The following is a 13,804-nucleotide window of genomic DNA, read 5'->3' as shown; positions in this document are numbered from 1 at the left end:
ATGGATGTGGAGGTGAGTGCTGGCAGGGACAGCACCTGGAGGAAAGCAGCAGCAGCAGAGGATGATGGTGGTGGTGGTGGAGGAGGAGGAGGAAGTGGTGCTGGAGGAGGCATGGAGGCTCAGGTTGTGCCGCTGCAGTTGTACGATTCTGCCAGAGCCAAGATAGAAGCTAACCTCCGCTGGTTGTTTGCCAAGGCCTACGGTACAGGTAAGGCTCCATTTAGATTCTCATTGCACAACAGAGACCTTGAATAATGTCAAGTTGATGTTGCTTTCATTGTGGCGGAGCATTGATGGGAGCAGCAGGAACTCTGATGTGGTTCATTTTAGTGGGTAAAAATGCTAAATATTAGCAGCTGAGCATGGTTCATTCTTTATTGTAGCTACAACATACTCATCTTGGGGAACTTTTGCAAAATAGGAAGCCACAAATCACATTAAAAAACATAAAAAGGTATCAGTCAGATGTGTAAACATTAGCATGATTTATATTCAGGTTGACTGACTTTGGGATTTATGCAATAAAAAGTACTGTTGCATGAACAGTTTGCTTGAATCCTGTTATTTGGGCCTGACGGTGGCTGGGAGAGCTCAATTTTACGCACCTCAACAATGCTATAGTGAAAAATAGAATGTTGAAACAGAATGTCTTTGTCGTGAGAAAAGTGACACCTTTAGTTTATAGATTTGTTATAAATGTAAATATAAAGTGTCCCATGCTTCGGTGTGTGCTCCAAACCTCCAGACCTTCGTGTTTTTGCCTCAGTGAGGACTCAAGCTGGCATTTTGTGATCAGTCTTTTATACACAGGTCAGTAGCCCTGCCAGCTCTGATGAGGTCTGCTAAAACATTAGCAATGATTGCTCCACATATCCAGGCTGTAAGTAAATGTCTGTAAATTACTGAGCGAATGTGGGTTTTTGTGTCACTCGCTGGCTGCTGTGTGAGCAGAGTGAGCAGGAGGTCAGCTGTACAGAGTCTTTATTATCACTATGACAGTGTGGCATTTGGAAGGAAGGACAGAGGAAGCTGTTTAGGAGAGAAGAACTTGATGTTATTATACCCGTTTTATGACTCAGACATACTGTTTGACCTCCAGTGCTTCCTTCCCTGCAGCTCTGTCTTCTTTCTTTGTTGCAATGAAACACCATAAAAATGAAGTATAACTTTTCCAAACTTGAAAAAAAAATAGTGAAAATAACAGTTAGCACAGCCCATACAACATGTCGTAGACATCGCGAATGTGAGTTGCTTGTTAAAGCTTTAACTCTGTTACTCAACCCTGCGTTGTTCCAGGGCAGAGATCAGATGCCCATAATAAACACCAAACCACCACCATCAGCCTGCTTTTCCTAATCTGATTGGCTCCTCCTGACGTCAGTGTGCCACAGACACTAAGGAGCCCTTTCATCAGACTGTTATCTAGGTCTAAATATATACAGTGCTGCTCAAACGTTTGTGAGCCCGGCAGAATGAATTCTATATTTCTGCATAATTAGCTGATTTACACACAAGTTGGAATAAGATCAAAACATTTCAGAAGATTAACCTTGTTCTGCTCTTTAACCATTGTTTTCTAAAACAAGTGTGGTCCAGCATGACCCACTTTGTGTTGAGCTCACAGACAGATGTCGATATTTTCTTGTCATATTCATCGATATAATTCAGATTTCATTGTTCGATTAATGCTAGCAAGCCATCCTGCTTCAGATACGGCCAAACCATGATGCTACCGCCACCACGTTTCACAGGCCCGATGAGCAGCAACAACTTTTTATGAGGTCCTCAGAAAGGCAGAAACACATGTTGTGAAGATCAGACGTTGATAGATCACTGTTGTTTAGGTAAAACAATGCACTCACAGACATTTTCCATTGATGGATTTAAATGTGGTTTACAAGCTTTCAAGGATCATTGGAGAATAAAACAGTACCAGATTCATCATACCAGGTTTTAGTGCCATAGTTTTGTGAATACACACAGGTGTAAGTTTGGCATTGATGTGCAGGTTTTAAGCGTTTTCCCTTAATGTGCCGTGCTGTCAGTGCATCTGTTAGCATCTGCTTCTAACATGCTGATTACTCTCTCGATTGCACAAAGAAGCATCACAGTTAAAAAGCTGGAACCAGAAAATATTTGGCAGACATGCTTGAGTGGCAGCTGGGCTCTTTCTGTGTGGAGTTTGCATGTGACAGCCCACAATCCCGAAAAACACTCAATCCAGAACTGAAAAAGTTAATGCTAATGCTAATTCCTTCTGCCTATAGTAAAGAGTCCACCATATATCTATAGTGTGCACTTAGACATAGCTCAGTCCTTGGTTTATTGATCGTCAGTGTGGAGGGCTGAAGAAAAAGAGATTACAGAGCACACCAGCAAACACTCACACAGGGCAGAGCTGGGAGCGCTGTGCTGTCTGTGTGAAAGTCAGCGCAGCCAGTCACATGTTTAAGTGTTTAATGGGATTGGAGCTGAAGGCTTGTGTCTTTGTTCAACACAGCCTGTTTGTTTAGACTCATGACATGTTTATCAATGACCTTTGGGGAAACAAGCACATCTGCTTTAAATGGTTTTACAAGAAAGAAAGAAACAAAAAACTACATTCGAATTAACTGTCATGGATAAAGAGCTACAAAATCATTATGTACTGTCCTTTTGTGCTTTCAGTACCCTAACCGACACAGGGGCCATGTTGAAAACATCAGCTTCCTCTTGACAGATCTCTTCTATTCTTTTCTTTGCTCAGATTTCAAGTGTGACTGTTACATTAAAGTCTATGTTTTCCCAACATTACAGCCTCAGAGCGGTCTCTCCATTAAGCTGTGTTGTTGCTGAAAATAGTTGCATCTTTCCCCCGCAGATCTGTGAGAGCGACAGCTCTGCCTTGACTGTCAGCACGCTCTCTGCTGATCAGTCTGACCCCATGTCTGAAGGAATATTGACAAAGATTTGTCTCATGGCAGCCGCCGCTTCCTAATGTCCCACTCACACATGCATCCACGGGTTGGCTTTAACGCTTGGATCAGGTGGATAATAAATATCAAAAGAGTATTAGCAGCTAGGATTAAAGGCGTGCCTGCCCCACCACCCCACCCCACCAGTTCTCCTCACCCCACACACACACCTAGTGTTGTCAGGGAGCATAAAACGATATAGTGAGCAGGAGACGGGACAGCAGCCCAGCCCCCACCTCCAGCCATGCTGGCATTCCCCATCCCCATCTCCATCTCCACGGCAACCGGGGAGGATGAGCGGGTATTCTGGGACAGCTGAGGCCAAGGAAGTGGTGTGTGTTGGAAGGAAAAACAATACAGATACAGATCAGACTTGGAAGGGTGTACATTGAGTGTTTTCTCACATGACCAGGGATTCTGTTTCACATATATATATATATATATATATGGAATCACTATGTCAGCAGAGATTGAGATAGATCCTGGATGTAGACTGTGCCAAGCAGGCGATCTATTGTGAAGGAAGCAGCACAGGTCCTGATGGTGTGTGGTACTAATCTAAGCCTGCTGCGTGGCCGTCAGGTAGCGTGTCACCGCGTCTCCAAACCATGTGCTTGGCAGAGAAACCTCACACAAACTGACCGTTAAGACCTGCTAGTGCATTATAAACCTGTGGGCACAACAAGAGCTTTATGACAAGAAGCAGCATCTCAGCACAGCCTAATGGGTGTTTGGCTGCCTGTGTTCTGTTGTTGAAGTGATACCTTGACATTTTGGCAGATACCATTATTCACTTTCTGCCTAAGCGTTTTTATGGTACAATAAACCAACCATGTCCTGGCTCCTGATTCATATTTAATGGACGATATGAAAGTATAATCAATCCTCTCATCTGACTTACTAAGAAAGACTTAGTGGAATGATCATGGTCCTATATATCTGGAGTTTGTGTGATAGTGTCATGAATCTACTCAGCAAGTTCTACACACCACATTTCAGAGCTTCAGACCTCAACTTTGGATTAACATGTCCAAGGCCCTCTAAAAATATCTTCCCCATGTCTGTGTCCACGAGCAGGAAAACACTAACCTGGCTGAGGCAGCACTGCCAGCTTACCTATCACTGCTAATTCCTGTTAGATCATTGGTTTAAAGCTTTAGGTCAGCCTTCAGCGCTGTTACCTGGCACAGCGTTTAACCATTGACTTTGTCTCAGCACTCTTTTCTTGCACTGGCTTTATCTTAGACAGTCTAATACCTTTGGAAGTCTGCATCCCAGAAGTTTCTCTGTTACATAACATAGAGAGGCATTGGTTGACACGTGTGTTTACAAAAATAGGATACACTTTGATTAGAAAACCTCCACCTCTCATCAAGTAAATAACAATAGTTTTTTTGTTTTTGCAGATCAAGTCCCACCCGACCTGCGAGACCCCTTCTACACTGATCAGTATGAGCAGGAACACATTAAGCCCACTATCATCCGCCTGCTGCTGTCTGGAGAGCTCTACTGCCATGTGTGTGGGCTCATCCTTCATGCCGAGCAGGCCGCCTCACTCCAGAGTCACCAGTCTGTCATCCAGGCCCTGTCCAGGAAAGGCATGTATGTCCTGGAGGCCGACAACACTCCAGTGTCCGATCTGGATCTCAGCTCGTCCCCCATCAAAATGGTTGGTGAAGGCTTTTTATAAAGCTAGTTTGAAGCATTGCACTTTCATTTGCTCCATTATTTCTAGGCTGAAGAACAAAATGGCATTAAAGAAGTTAAAAAATGTTGTCACAACTTCAGGGTGCAACTCAGAGATATTTATTCAACATAAAATCTTTGGTTTGTAGCATAGTGGAGCATTTAGCAGCTAAAGAGCCTCCTAATTCCTCCAGAGCCCATTGAGCACAAAATACAGAAGGACAGAGAATATAGGAGTTAAATTCATCAGGTGACTGGAAACATGACTCTAAATGAACTTAATGTTCCTCTTTGTCTGCTGAATCAATAAACAGGCAACTGCTTAGTGCCGCTAGAATAAAATACTGCTGGAGTCATTGTCAGCCGGTACATTTGTCACGAAACATTTACAGTAATGCAAATTAGGGCACAGCCTCTGCAGTAGTATAACCTAGTAAACTGGCAGCCCACACTTGCCATCTGGTACAAGCTAATATGACTTTCAGAGCCAAATGTGAGCCAAGTGTGTTGGGATAAATAATGCACCAGTGAATGTGACTGTTTTTCAGGTTTTACAGTCTGCAGCTAAAATATTAATGAGGCAAAATGAACCAAAGGCCGAGTGTTTTCATTTAATATGAACCCTCTCTATCACATGTACTATCCCACAAGTGTGAAAACACAGGGAGGAGAAGCAGCAGTGAACCAGAAATAAACAAATATCAGTATATGGATGTGCTTTTTTTTTACATCTATCAGTTAAACTGTAAAGCTCTGTTCTTCCAGAGCTCCCACATCCACCTCATTGATGCCCTCATGATGGCGTACACAGTGGAGATGATCAGCATAGAGAAGGTGGTTTCCAGCGTCAAGCGCTTCTCTAACTTCAGTGCCTCTAAGGAGCTTCCTTTGGACCTGGAAGACGCAATGGTCTTCTGGATTAACAAGGTAACGGCCCAACATAACAGTGTTTCTGTGTCTGGAGTCTTTTATGTGCACTGACCTGTTGTGTTTTACTTGCTTTAGGTGAACATAAAGATGAAAGAGATCACAGAAAAAGAAAGTAAGATGAAGCAACATCTGCTGGAGTCACCCAGTCACCAGAAGGTAAAACACTGTCACTCTTTGTCTCAGTGAAAAAAAAAGCTTCCTCTGAGCTGAACTGTGTCCTTTCTTTAGTGATGTTGCCTTTGTCTGTTGTCCTTTTTAGCATCTCATCCATAGCTGTCAGGTCGTCAGCCCTGCTAGCATGTCTGTCAGTGTATGTGTACTGACATTTTGCTTGTATTTGCTTTATATATTTAACTACATTTTCCATAATTTGGGTCTTTTGATCATAGGCCTCTACAACATTGAAACATATAGTTGCATATATTTGATCAAACCTGCACCTTGTTCATCTCCTTCATCAGCTATTTTTCAAAAGACAATGAGGTTTGCTTTTTTACATCTTCTAACCTTGTCTAAGCCTTTCCTTGTATCTCTAAGGTCAGATCTATCTCCTTTCCAGCAGGAGATAATCTGAGTCCTTGTCACTGTTATTGATCCTTGACTTGTCTGCTGTTCCCATTCCTGTTTGTCTCTCCCAAAATCCCTAAATTCCTTTCCCCCTTTGTGCCTCTTGGATGCTAGTCTCCCTCCAAATGGTACTGGAAGCTTGTACCTGTAAGTGCAACTGCTTGCAATCGCCTGTGTGAGTGCTTTGTGTGTCTGTTGGAGGTGTCAGATGTGGCAGGGTAAAAATAAACTCTTAAAAGGATTATGGAGAAAAAAAATTAAATTCAGGAATATGTTGTATAAATGTTGCAAGGTGCATAGTGAGAATGACACAGCGCCCCTTAGTGGCAAAAGAGGAAACACCAAGCTCTTCTTATTCCTGCTCATTTGCTCTCACTCTAAAGCTTCGGCTTTTGCATTCATTTCCTGCTTCCCCTCAAAACATCCAACTATCTACACTTTCTACACATCTGCCACTCACTTGTCCGCTCGTGGCTTGTCTCACATCATCATTAACGTCCTCCCATCATTTCTGTCTTCCCTCACCAGCCTGATATAATGCATGCTCTGGCCCATTGTTTATTGGAGCCTGTGGAGTTCTCTCGTGTGGTAACGTACTCACCACCTACTGTTTTCATTCTATCCCACCTATTATAACTGAACAACAACAACATAACTGAACATTAACATCCTTGCACGACCTTACATCTGAAGACATATGCACCACCTGAGAGGTCCGATACAGAAGGGGCTCCTCAAAAAGATGCCAGATAAATAAGTGCTGTAAAGCTTTAGAATAAGGCAGAGAATAAATTGTGTAATGTTTGTGTGCGAGTGTTGTGTGTTTGATTAGTTGAACCTGTGCAGTGTATAAACCTGGACTCTTTCTCTCTGTGTAGGTGCGTTACCGCAGAGATCACCTGTCAGGACGCACACTTCAGCACTTCCCCCTGTTGGAAGAGTTGTTGAAGGACGTGTGTGACGGCACAGCTCTGCTGGCTGTGGTTCATTTCTATTGCCCAGAACTCATCAGACTAGAAGGTACAGTAACAATAGGCTGAAAGATGCAGTGAAGACAGACACACGATATATCTTTTCCTGTGTTAGCTTTTTAGGTTATGCAATCCTGAAAAATATATTTTTTTCCTTTCTTGCTAAAAGTTCCTCATGTAGCTAAGTCTAGAAACAGAAGAAAACATTTTATGTAGCTTTTATCTCCTCCTCAACATAGTTTCTAGTGTTAGCCTAACCGTGTTGCTTTGTTCTATGCAGATATCTGTCTGAAGGAGGTTCCCTCTATAGCAGAAAGTGTGTACAACATCCAGCTACTGTTGGAGTTTTCTAATGAGTACCTGAACAAATGTTTGTATCTGAAGCCAGAGGACCTGCTGTACTCTCCACCAGTAATGAAGGTGAGTCCGTCATGACTTTAAAACTTAAAGTCACCTTAAGAAATGAAAAAAATCTGTGTAACATAAAGAAACTCATCATGTAGCCTTGTTGTTGATGTTGTCCTTGTTCATTGTGTCTTGCAGAATAATGTAATGGTCTTCATAGCTGAGCTGTTCTGGTGGTTTGAGAGTGTGAAGCCAGACTTTGTACAGCCCCGGGACCTTCATGAAATCAAAGATGGTATTTACTTTGACACAGCTCTGATAAAAACATTTTACTGTCAGAGAATCTCTTCTGATGCACAGTATCCACTTCACCTTTTTTTTAATATAGTGAGGCTCCTGCTGCAGCCCAAAACTTCTCGATCCTACGCTCCCATCTCCAGTGTCACCAAAAGAAGTTTCATTCCATCATCAAACTCTGCTGACGTCCTGAGCACACCTCAGAGTCCTGACCTCGGGTAACTGTTTCCTCTTTGCCATTTAATGCTGCTCTGTTCTGCAAGAAATGTGGTGACATGTTCCCAGATATTTTAGGAATATGTATGAACATTTTGATTAGTAAAATCAAACCAGATGTAACAGTGAAACCTCTCTGGGTTTGTCCTACAGCACTAAACAAAGCACAGCATCTCACTCCTTACTGCCCCTGAGACAGAGACAACAGAAGGTGGTCGAGGAAGGAACTTCAGGTAAAAAAAATACAGAGAAATTACAGCTCATTTTGAATATTTTTGCCAGTGTTTCACTTGAATGTTTATGCTACACGGTGGGAGAAATCCCTTTTCTAATAAGCATCATATTTTCTTTGCCCAGAGATGAGAAACAGGACCAACTCTCTGACACGTGAAGATGGCCACCATCAGGGCTCCATATTGGCCTGGCCAGAAAGAAGACCGAGGTCAGCAGCATGATTAAACAAAAAATTCACAATTTCTCTACTGAACTACTCTTCTGCGATTCATCATCTTAGCTCAGCTAACTCTCATCCCTCCCTCTGCCCCATCCAGGCCTTTATCCCAGCCAGCGCCCTACGCCCTGCATTTTGCCCTGGAGGATGAGGCTGACAGTATTAGCCTTGCTCGATCCATTAGCAAAGACAGCTTAGCCTCTAACATCATTACACCGAAACACATGCTGGGGTCAGGTCTGCCTCAGCACAGACTCAGTGGTCAGAGCCTGCTTAGTCATATGCGCATTGAGGATGAAGAGGAGGAAATAGATGAGGAGGAACTGGTTGCTGTCATCCACCCTTCTGCATTTTTTCGACCACACATTGGGAGTGACATGGAGCAGGACGAGCTGGAAGTACAAAGCAAGCCCTCCACATCTAATACTCCGTGTCGCTCCCCCCGTCTTGAAACGCGCTCCTTTACCCTGGACCAGCAGGCAGACAGCTACTATCTGGAACCTTTGATGCCTGCCATAGCTAAGCCAGCCAAAGAGAAGAGTGTCAGCCTGAACAAGCAGGAGGAGAGCGGTGAGAGTCGCTGTAGAGGGGCAGTACCAGCTAGGAAACAAACTAACAATGTCCTAAGCGCATCACACAGGAAGTCCCTCATGGCTGAGTCGAACAGAAGTCCCTGTGCACCCTCTCTTAGACCACCCACAGAAGGTTCAACAGGCACCTCTGAGTCTGGGAAGAAACAGCCTCAAGGCTTCTTCCTCCATCGATCAGGAGAAGCAGACCGCCAGAGTTCTTTCTCAGCAGGACAGGACTCTGACTCAGACATTGCAGACCTTGATGAAGATGATGAGGAAGATGAGGAGCTGACTAAAGAGGTGGTGAGAAGAGGAAGGGGAAAGTTCTTACTTGATGGAGATATGTCTGAATTTGGAGAGGGAGAAGGTGAGTCAGCCAAGCTGAGAGAGGACTCGAAGGTGAGTGAGCGGGAGGATAAGGAAGATGGCAGTGGACGCTCGAGTCCTTGTCCCAGCACCATATCCTGGGCGAGCAGCTGCAGCGCGTCCGGCAGCACCAGTGTCAAAATGACCAGCTTTGCAGAGAGAAAGCTGCTTAAGCTTGGCCTCCGTGATGGATACTCAAGTACCAGTAGCTCCCAGAAGACCACACCGGACGGCTCTGAGACTATCCCCTGCCCTCCCTGGCAACTGAGGAGTGACTCCGCTTCAGGCTGGCTAGGGAAGGAGCCGAGCACTGTGCTGGGGAAGAATGTGATTGTTAGTTCTCCTGTTGTGCCTTCAGAGCTGCTGCAACTTCACATGCAGCTAGAAGAGCAAAGACGTGCAATAGAGTATCAGAAGAAAAAGATGGAGACCCTGTCAGCCAAGCAGAGACTAAAGCTGGGAAAAGCTGCTTTTTTGAATATTGTTAAGAAAGGTGGAGGGAAGAGTGACACACTTCCCTTACCCCTGAAGCATTCGCAGCAATCGTCAGAACTAACTGCAGGCAAGAGTAGAGAAAAGACCCAGTCCTGCCGGGATGACTCATGTCTTGATGCTCTGAAGGAGCAGGCAAAGTCAGGTCAAACAGAGGGAGGACTGAGCAGAAACAACAGGCTGAACACCCTGTCCCAGGATGATGTGGCTGAACCTACACTGAATGAGTGTTCCCGCTCCATAGACCTACTCAATGAAGCTATCAGTTCTATTCAGCAGCAGATGATGCAGCTCTCCTTACAGCAAAACCGCTTAATGAAGCAGAGCCTGGCCTCACCTCCAGACTCTGTACAATCAGACCCCAGCACAACCACCAACACAACCACCAACACAACACCCAACACAACACCCATCACAACACCCAACACAACACCCAACACAACCCCCAACACAACACAAACAACGTCCTCTACCTCAGACCCCAGATCTTTCGCAGTTCACTTCGTAGATATAAGCGACACCGTTTCGGTCCCTGCCCGCCGTCCTCCCAAGCTGAGCTCCAGCCAACGCAGCAAAGTGTCAGAGCGGAAACAGTTCAAAGAGAAGATGGCCAAGTTAAGCTTTTCATCCCCGGGCTGCACACCTGGAGCAGAAGAGGAGACAGGGTGTGTCCCAGAGAGCCCCAGGACAGAGAGGAGCGTTCAGAGAAAAACAACCTTCAGAGTCCATGACAGCAGTGGAGAGGGACCTGGACCTGCACGCTTATCAAAAACTCCAATCAAACCCCAAGCGCAGGACCCGCCATTAATTTCCCGTACACTCACATGTCCACCACAGGATGCAGAACAAGAGGAAAACAACGCTGCCAACTCAGGGACAGAAATTGTTGGTGAGGATGAGAGCTCCAGGGCCAAGGGTCAGCTGATTGAGGTTGACCTGTCGGAGCTTAAGGTTCCACTGGAGGATGGCGTAAAGGACACTGCTGAGTGCACGGCAGAAGGAGAACAAAAGAACGTGTTGGGCTTCTTCTTCAAGGTAACACACGATGTTTGAATTTTCAAAATACTACTCAGTGTAAAATGTATTGTGGCCAATCACATACATGCTTTCAACCTCTCAGGACGATGAAAAGGCAGAGGATGAAATGGCGAAACGTCGTGCTGCCTTCCTCCTCAAACAGCAGCGCAAAGCAGAGGAGGCAAGACTCCGCAAACAGCAGCAAGAAGTCGAGAGTGAGCTCAAACGTGACGAGTGCCGGTACGATTTCACACAGATTCACACATCAATGCTTTATTTAAGTTCTTACAGCGTTTTATCTCCTTTGTTCAAAGGCGTAAGGCAGAAGAGGAGCGTATTCGCAAGGAAGAAGAGAAGGCACGGCGAGAGTTAATCAAACAGGAATACCTGCGGAGGAAGCAGCAGGCCCTGATGGAGGAGCAGGGTCTGGTCAAGCCTCGCCCACGCACTAAATCCCGCAGGAACAGGCCTAAATCACTGCACCGTGAAGAGTCCGGCAGCCTCCCCAAAGGATCCACCACACGTAAGAACAATCTGTAGTTCAATATTTGTGTGTATATTTGTCTTGTGCAATGTTTTACCAAGACTGTGTGTGTGTGTCTGGTGTTAATCTGACAGGTTCCTGTCGGTGTTCAGCTCTCTTGTGTATAAGTGTGTGCATGTGTGTCATGCAGGTAATTCTCTGAAGGTGTCCATGTTGATCAAAGCCCAGGGCTCAGCTGCAGGCTGCAGGGGAGGTGAACCTTCTAACCTGCTCTGCATGACGTTGTATCAAGCACACAGGAAAACAGTCTTAACTGCAGTCAGCTATAGATTAACTGTACTCAGTCTAACCTGTCAAAATGCATTAGGTCAGGGGTGACACTGAGCAAACATGAATACTTTGTTATAAAATTAACCCCTCCGTCTCCATTTCCAGCTGACCTGAGCTGCAGTCACAGGGGGTCGACGCTCTCTTTGGCGACTGAGGCAGACAGCGTCCTCTCTGGAGATGCAGAATCACACAGGTGGAGAGAATTTTTGCACATACGTAGAGATTATCATGTATTTCCTAATGTTGACTGACCTGTAAATGTGTCCCTCCAGGGCCGGATCTGTGTGCTCTATGGAGTTATTCCCGGTGCTGAGCAGGGCGTCCAGCAGGAACATGGAGCGGGACTGGGAGAATGGCTCTATAGCTTCGTCCATCACTTCGATTGAGTACAATGGTGAGCAGCAAAAGACAAATAACCACAAACAATATGTCTTTATTTATTTATTTTCATATGTTTTGTTTGTTAAAGGTCCAAAACTCTTCAAGGAGCCAAGCTCAAAGTCAAACAAGCCAATCATTATCAATGCCATCGCCCACTGCTGCCTGGCTGGAAAGGTTAATGAGGTCCAGAAGAATGTTGTTCTTGAGGTCAGTGTGATCACCTGGAATTCATTTATCCATTTAATGGAAATTATTCATTGTTAAAGTATCAAAGACGTGTGTAAACTTTGTGCCTGTCGAGGTATTTCCAGATTTAGAAATTATCCCTTCATTGCACAGGAGCTGGAAAAGTGTGAGTCCAATCATCTGATCATCCTCTTCCGTGACGGCGGGTGCCAGTTCCGCGCCATTTACTCGTACTCACCAGACACAGAGGAGATCGTCAAGTTCATGGGCACGGGGCCGCGCACCATCAGCCGCAAGATGATCGACAAGCTCTACAAATACAACTCAGACCGTAAGCAGTTCACTGTCATCCCTGCTAAATCTGTGTCGGTCAGTGTGGACGCTCTGACCATCCACAACCACCTCTGGCACGTCAAGAGACCAGGAAGTGCTCGGAGGAAGTGAGGAAGATGGACGCTTGTTACAATTTCTGCTCTGATCTACCACTGTTGGGCCGGACCCAATAATCCTGGAGGCATGGAATATCAGAGAGAGAGAGAGAGGGCGGGGTTAGGTGTTATCATAATGTCCATCTGTGGCAAATGTAGTATTTTATTTTCTTAGCTTTTTATTCTGCATGTCACATTACAGTGTTATGATTTGTGGGTGCGCCCGACATTGATTAGGCACTACTGATGATGGATGATTACGTAGCAGTGACAAGAAGTCCTAACTACTGATACAAAGTGCAACTACAGAGAGGCGGAGGTGAACTGCACCTTCAACTTAAAACCTACTGCTGTGATTATTTCAGAGACTACTTCTACCACTGGTACGTGCTTTTGTGAGGAGGGATCTTTTTTTATGGATGTCAGTGGTAATGTTTAGTCTTGTTTTCTACTTGGTGTGTTTTGGGGAGGGTGTGTGAGTCTTTGTGTTGAGGGAAGGGGAAGGCTGAATGTGTTGATTATGCTTTAAACCTTCTGTCATGCAACAAATTTTTTTCTCTTTTCTTTTTTTTTTTTTTAGTTTGAACCTGTGCTGCTGTTCTGATGGGAGACAGATAATGCTGTTTTTACAATAAGGGAAACTGTACTAGTATTTATTCCAAACAGGAAGCGCTTCTCCGACAGCATTATCCCACTGCAGTAATGTTGTATTAACTTCTTCTTAACTTATATACTCCACCACCTTAATGAGCCATCGGAGATCTGAGCTCATAGTGCTGAACCAAAACTATGCCGCCGAGCCGTGTTTGCTGCTCATGTACGTTTTTAATGTAGCTTCTGGCGCTCAGCTCTCGTCATTCCCCTGCAGTGACTAATTGTCAGCGGCTGGTGTAAGGTTTGGAAAAACCGCACAATACTTGATATTTGTTTGCTGAAATTTTGTACATTTTTCTGTAGTATATTTTGTACATTATGTACACGTTATGTTTATTAAAAAGCAGGCACTATTTTGAGGTTTATTCTGTTACAGAGGCGTTAAAAGATTTATTTCATTGTGTTCGATTTATGTTTCTTTATTTTGAAGAGATATAATAAAATGCAACTAGGGATGTTTTCTTGCTAAAGGATGTG

At 44.6% G+C, this 13,804-nt stretch overlaps 1 protein-coding gene across 1 annotated transcript; it reads left to right on the top strand.

The window, feature by feature from the left end:
- On the top strand, window positions 1–13,071 carry camsap1a (calmodulin regulated spectrin-associated protein 1a). The gene is made up of 19 exons (XM_028417741.1): window positions 1–208; window positions 4,361–4,623; window positions 5,406–5,567; window positions 5,646–5,726; window positions 6,252–6,284; window positions 6,666–6,725; window positions 7,016–7,157; window positions 7,389–7,528; window positions 7,652–7,748; window positions 7,842–7,968; window positions 8,120–8,199; window positions 8,324–8,408; window positions 8,518–10,882; window positions 10,968–11,104; window positions 11,179–11,387; window positions 11,784–11,871; window positions 11,951–12,072; window positions 12,148–12,266; window positions 12,399–13,071. Exons 1-19 carry the CDS (start codon window positions 1–3, stop codon window positions 12,687–12,689), a joined length of 4,809 nt encoding a protein of 1,602 aa, XP_028273542.1. The 3' UTR covers window positions 12,690–13,071.
- The last annotated feature ends 733 nt before the right edge of the window (window positions 13,072–13,804 follow it).

Source organism: Parambassis ranga, chromosome 12 (genome assembly GCF_900634625.1).
Source record: "Parambassis ranga chromosome 12, fParRan2.1, whole genome shotgun sequence".
Classification (NCBI taxonomy): Eukaryota; Metazoa; Chordata; class Actinopteri; family Ambassidae; genus Parambassis; species Parambassis ranga.
The sequence above is the reverse complement of the archived record's forward strand: the minus strand, read 5'-3'. Positions and strand labels throughout refer to the sequence as shown.

Bases quoted from the DNA above. Each gene is read 5' to 3' on its own strand.
- camsap1a (XM_028417741.1), top strand. From the start codon at position 1: ATGGATGTGGAGGTGAGTGCTGGCAGGGACAGCACCTGGAGGAAAGCA. The intron at 4,624-5,405 runs GTTGGTGAAGGC...CTGTTCTTCCAG, and splicing joins GCTCGTCCCCCATCAAAATG to AGCTCCCACATCCACCTCAT. The intron at 7,158-7,388 runs GTACAGTAACAA...TGTTCTATGCAG, and splicing joins AGAACTCATCAGACTAGAAG to ATATCTGTCTGAAGGAGGTT.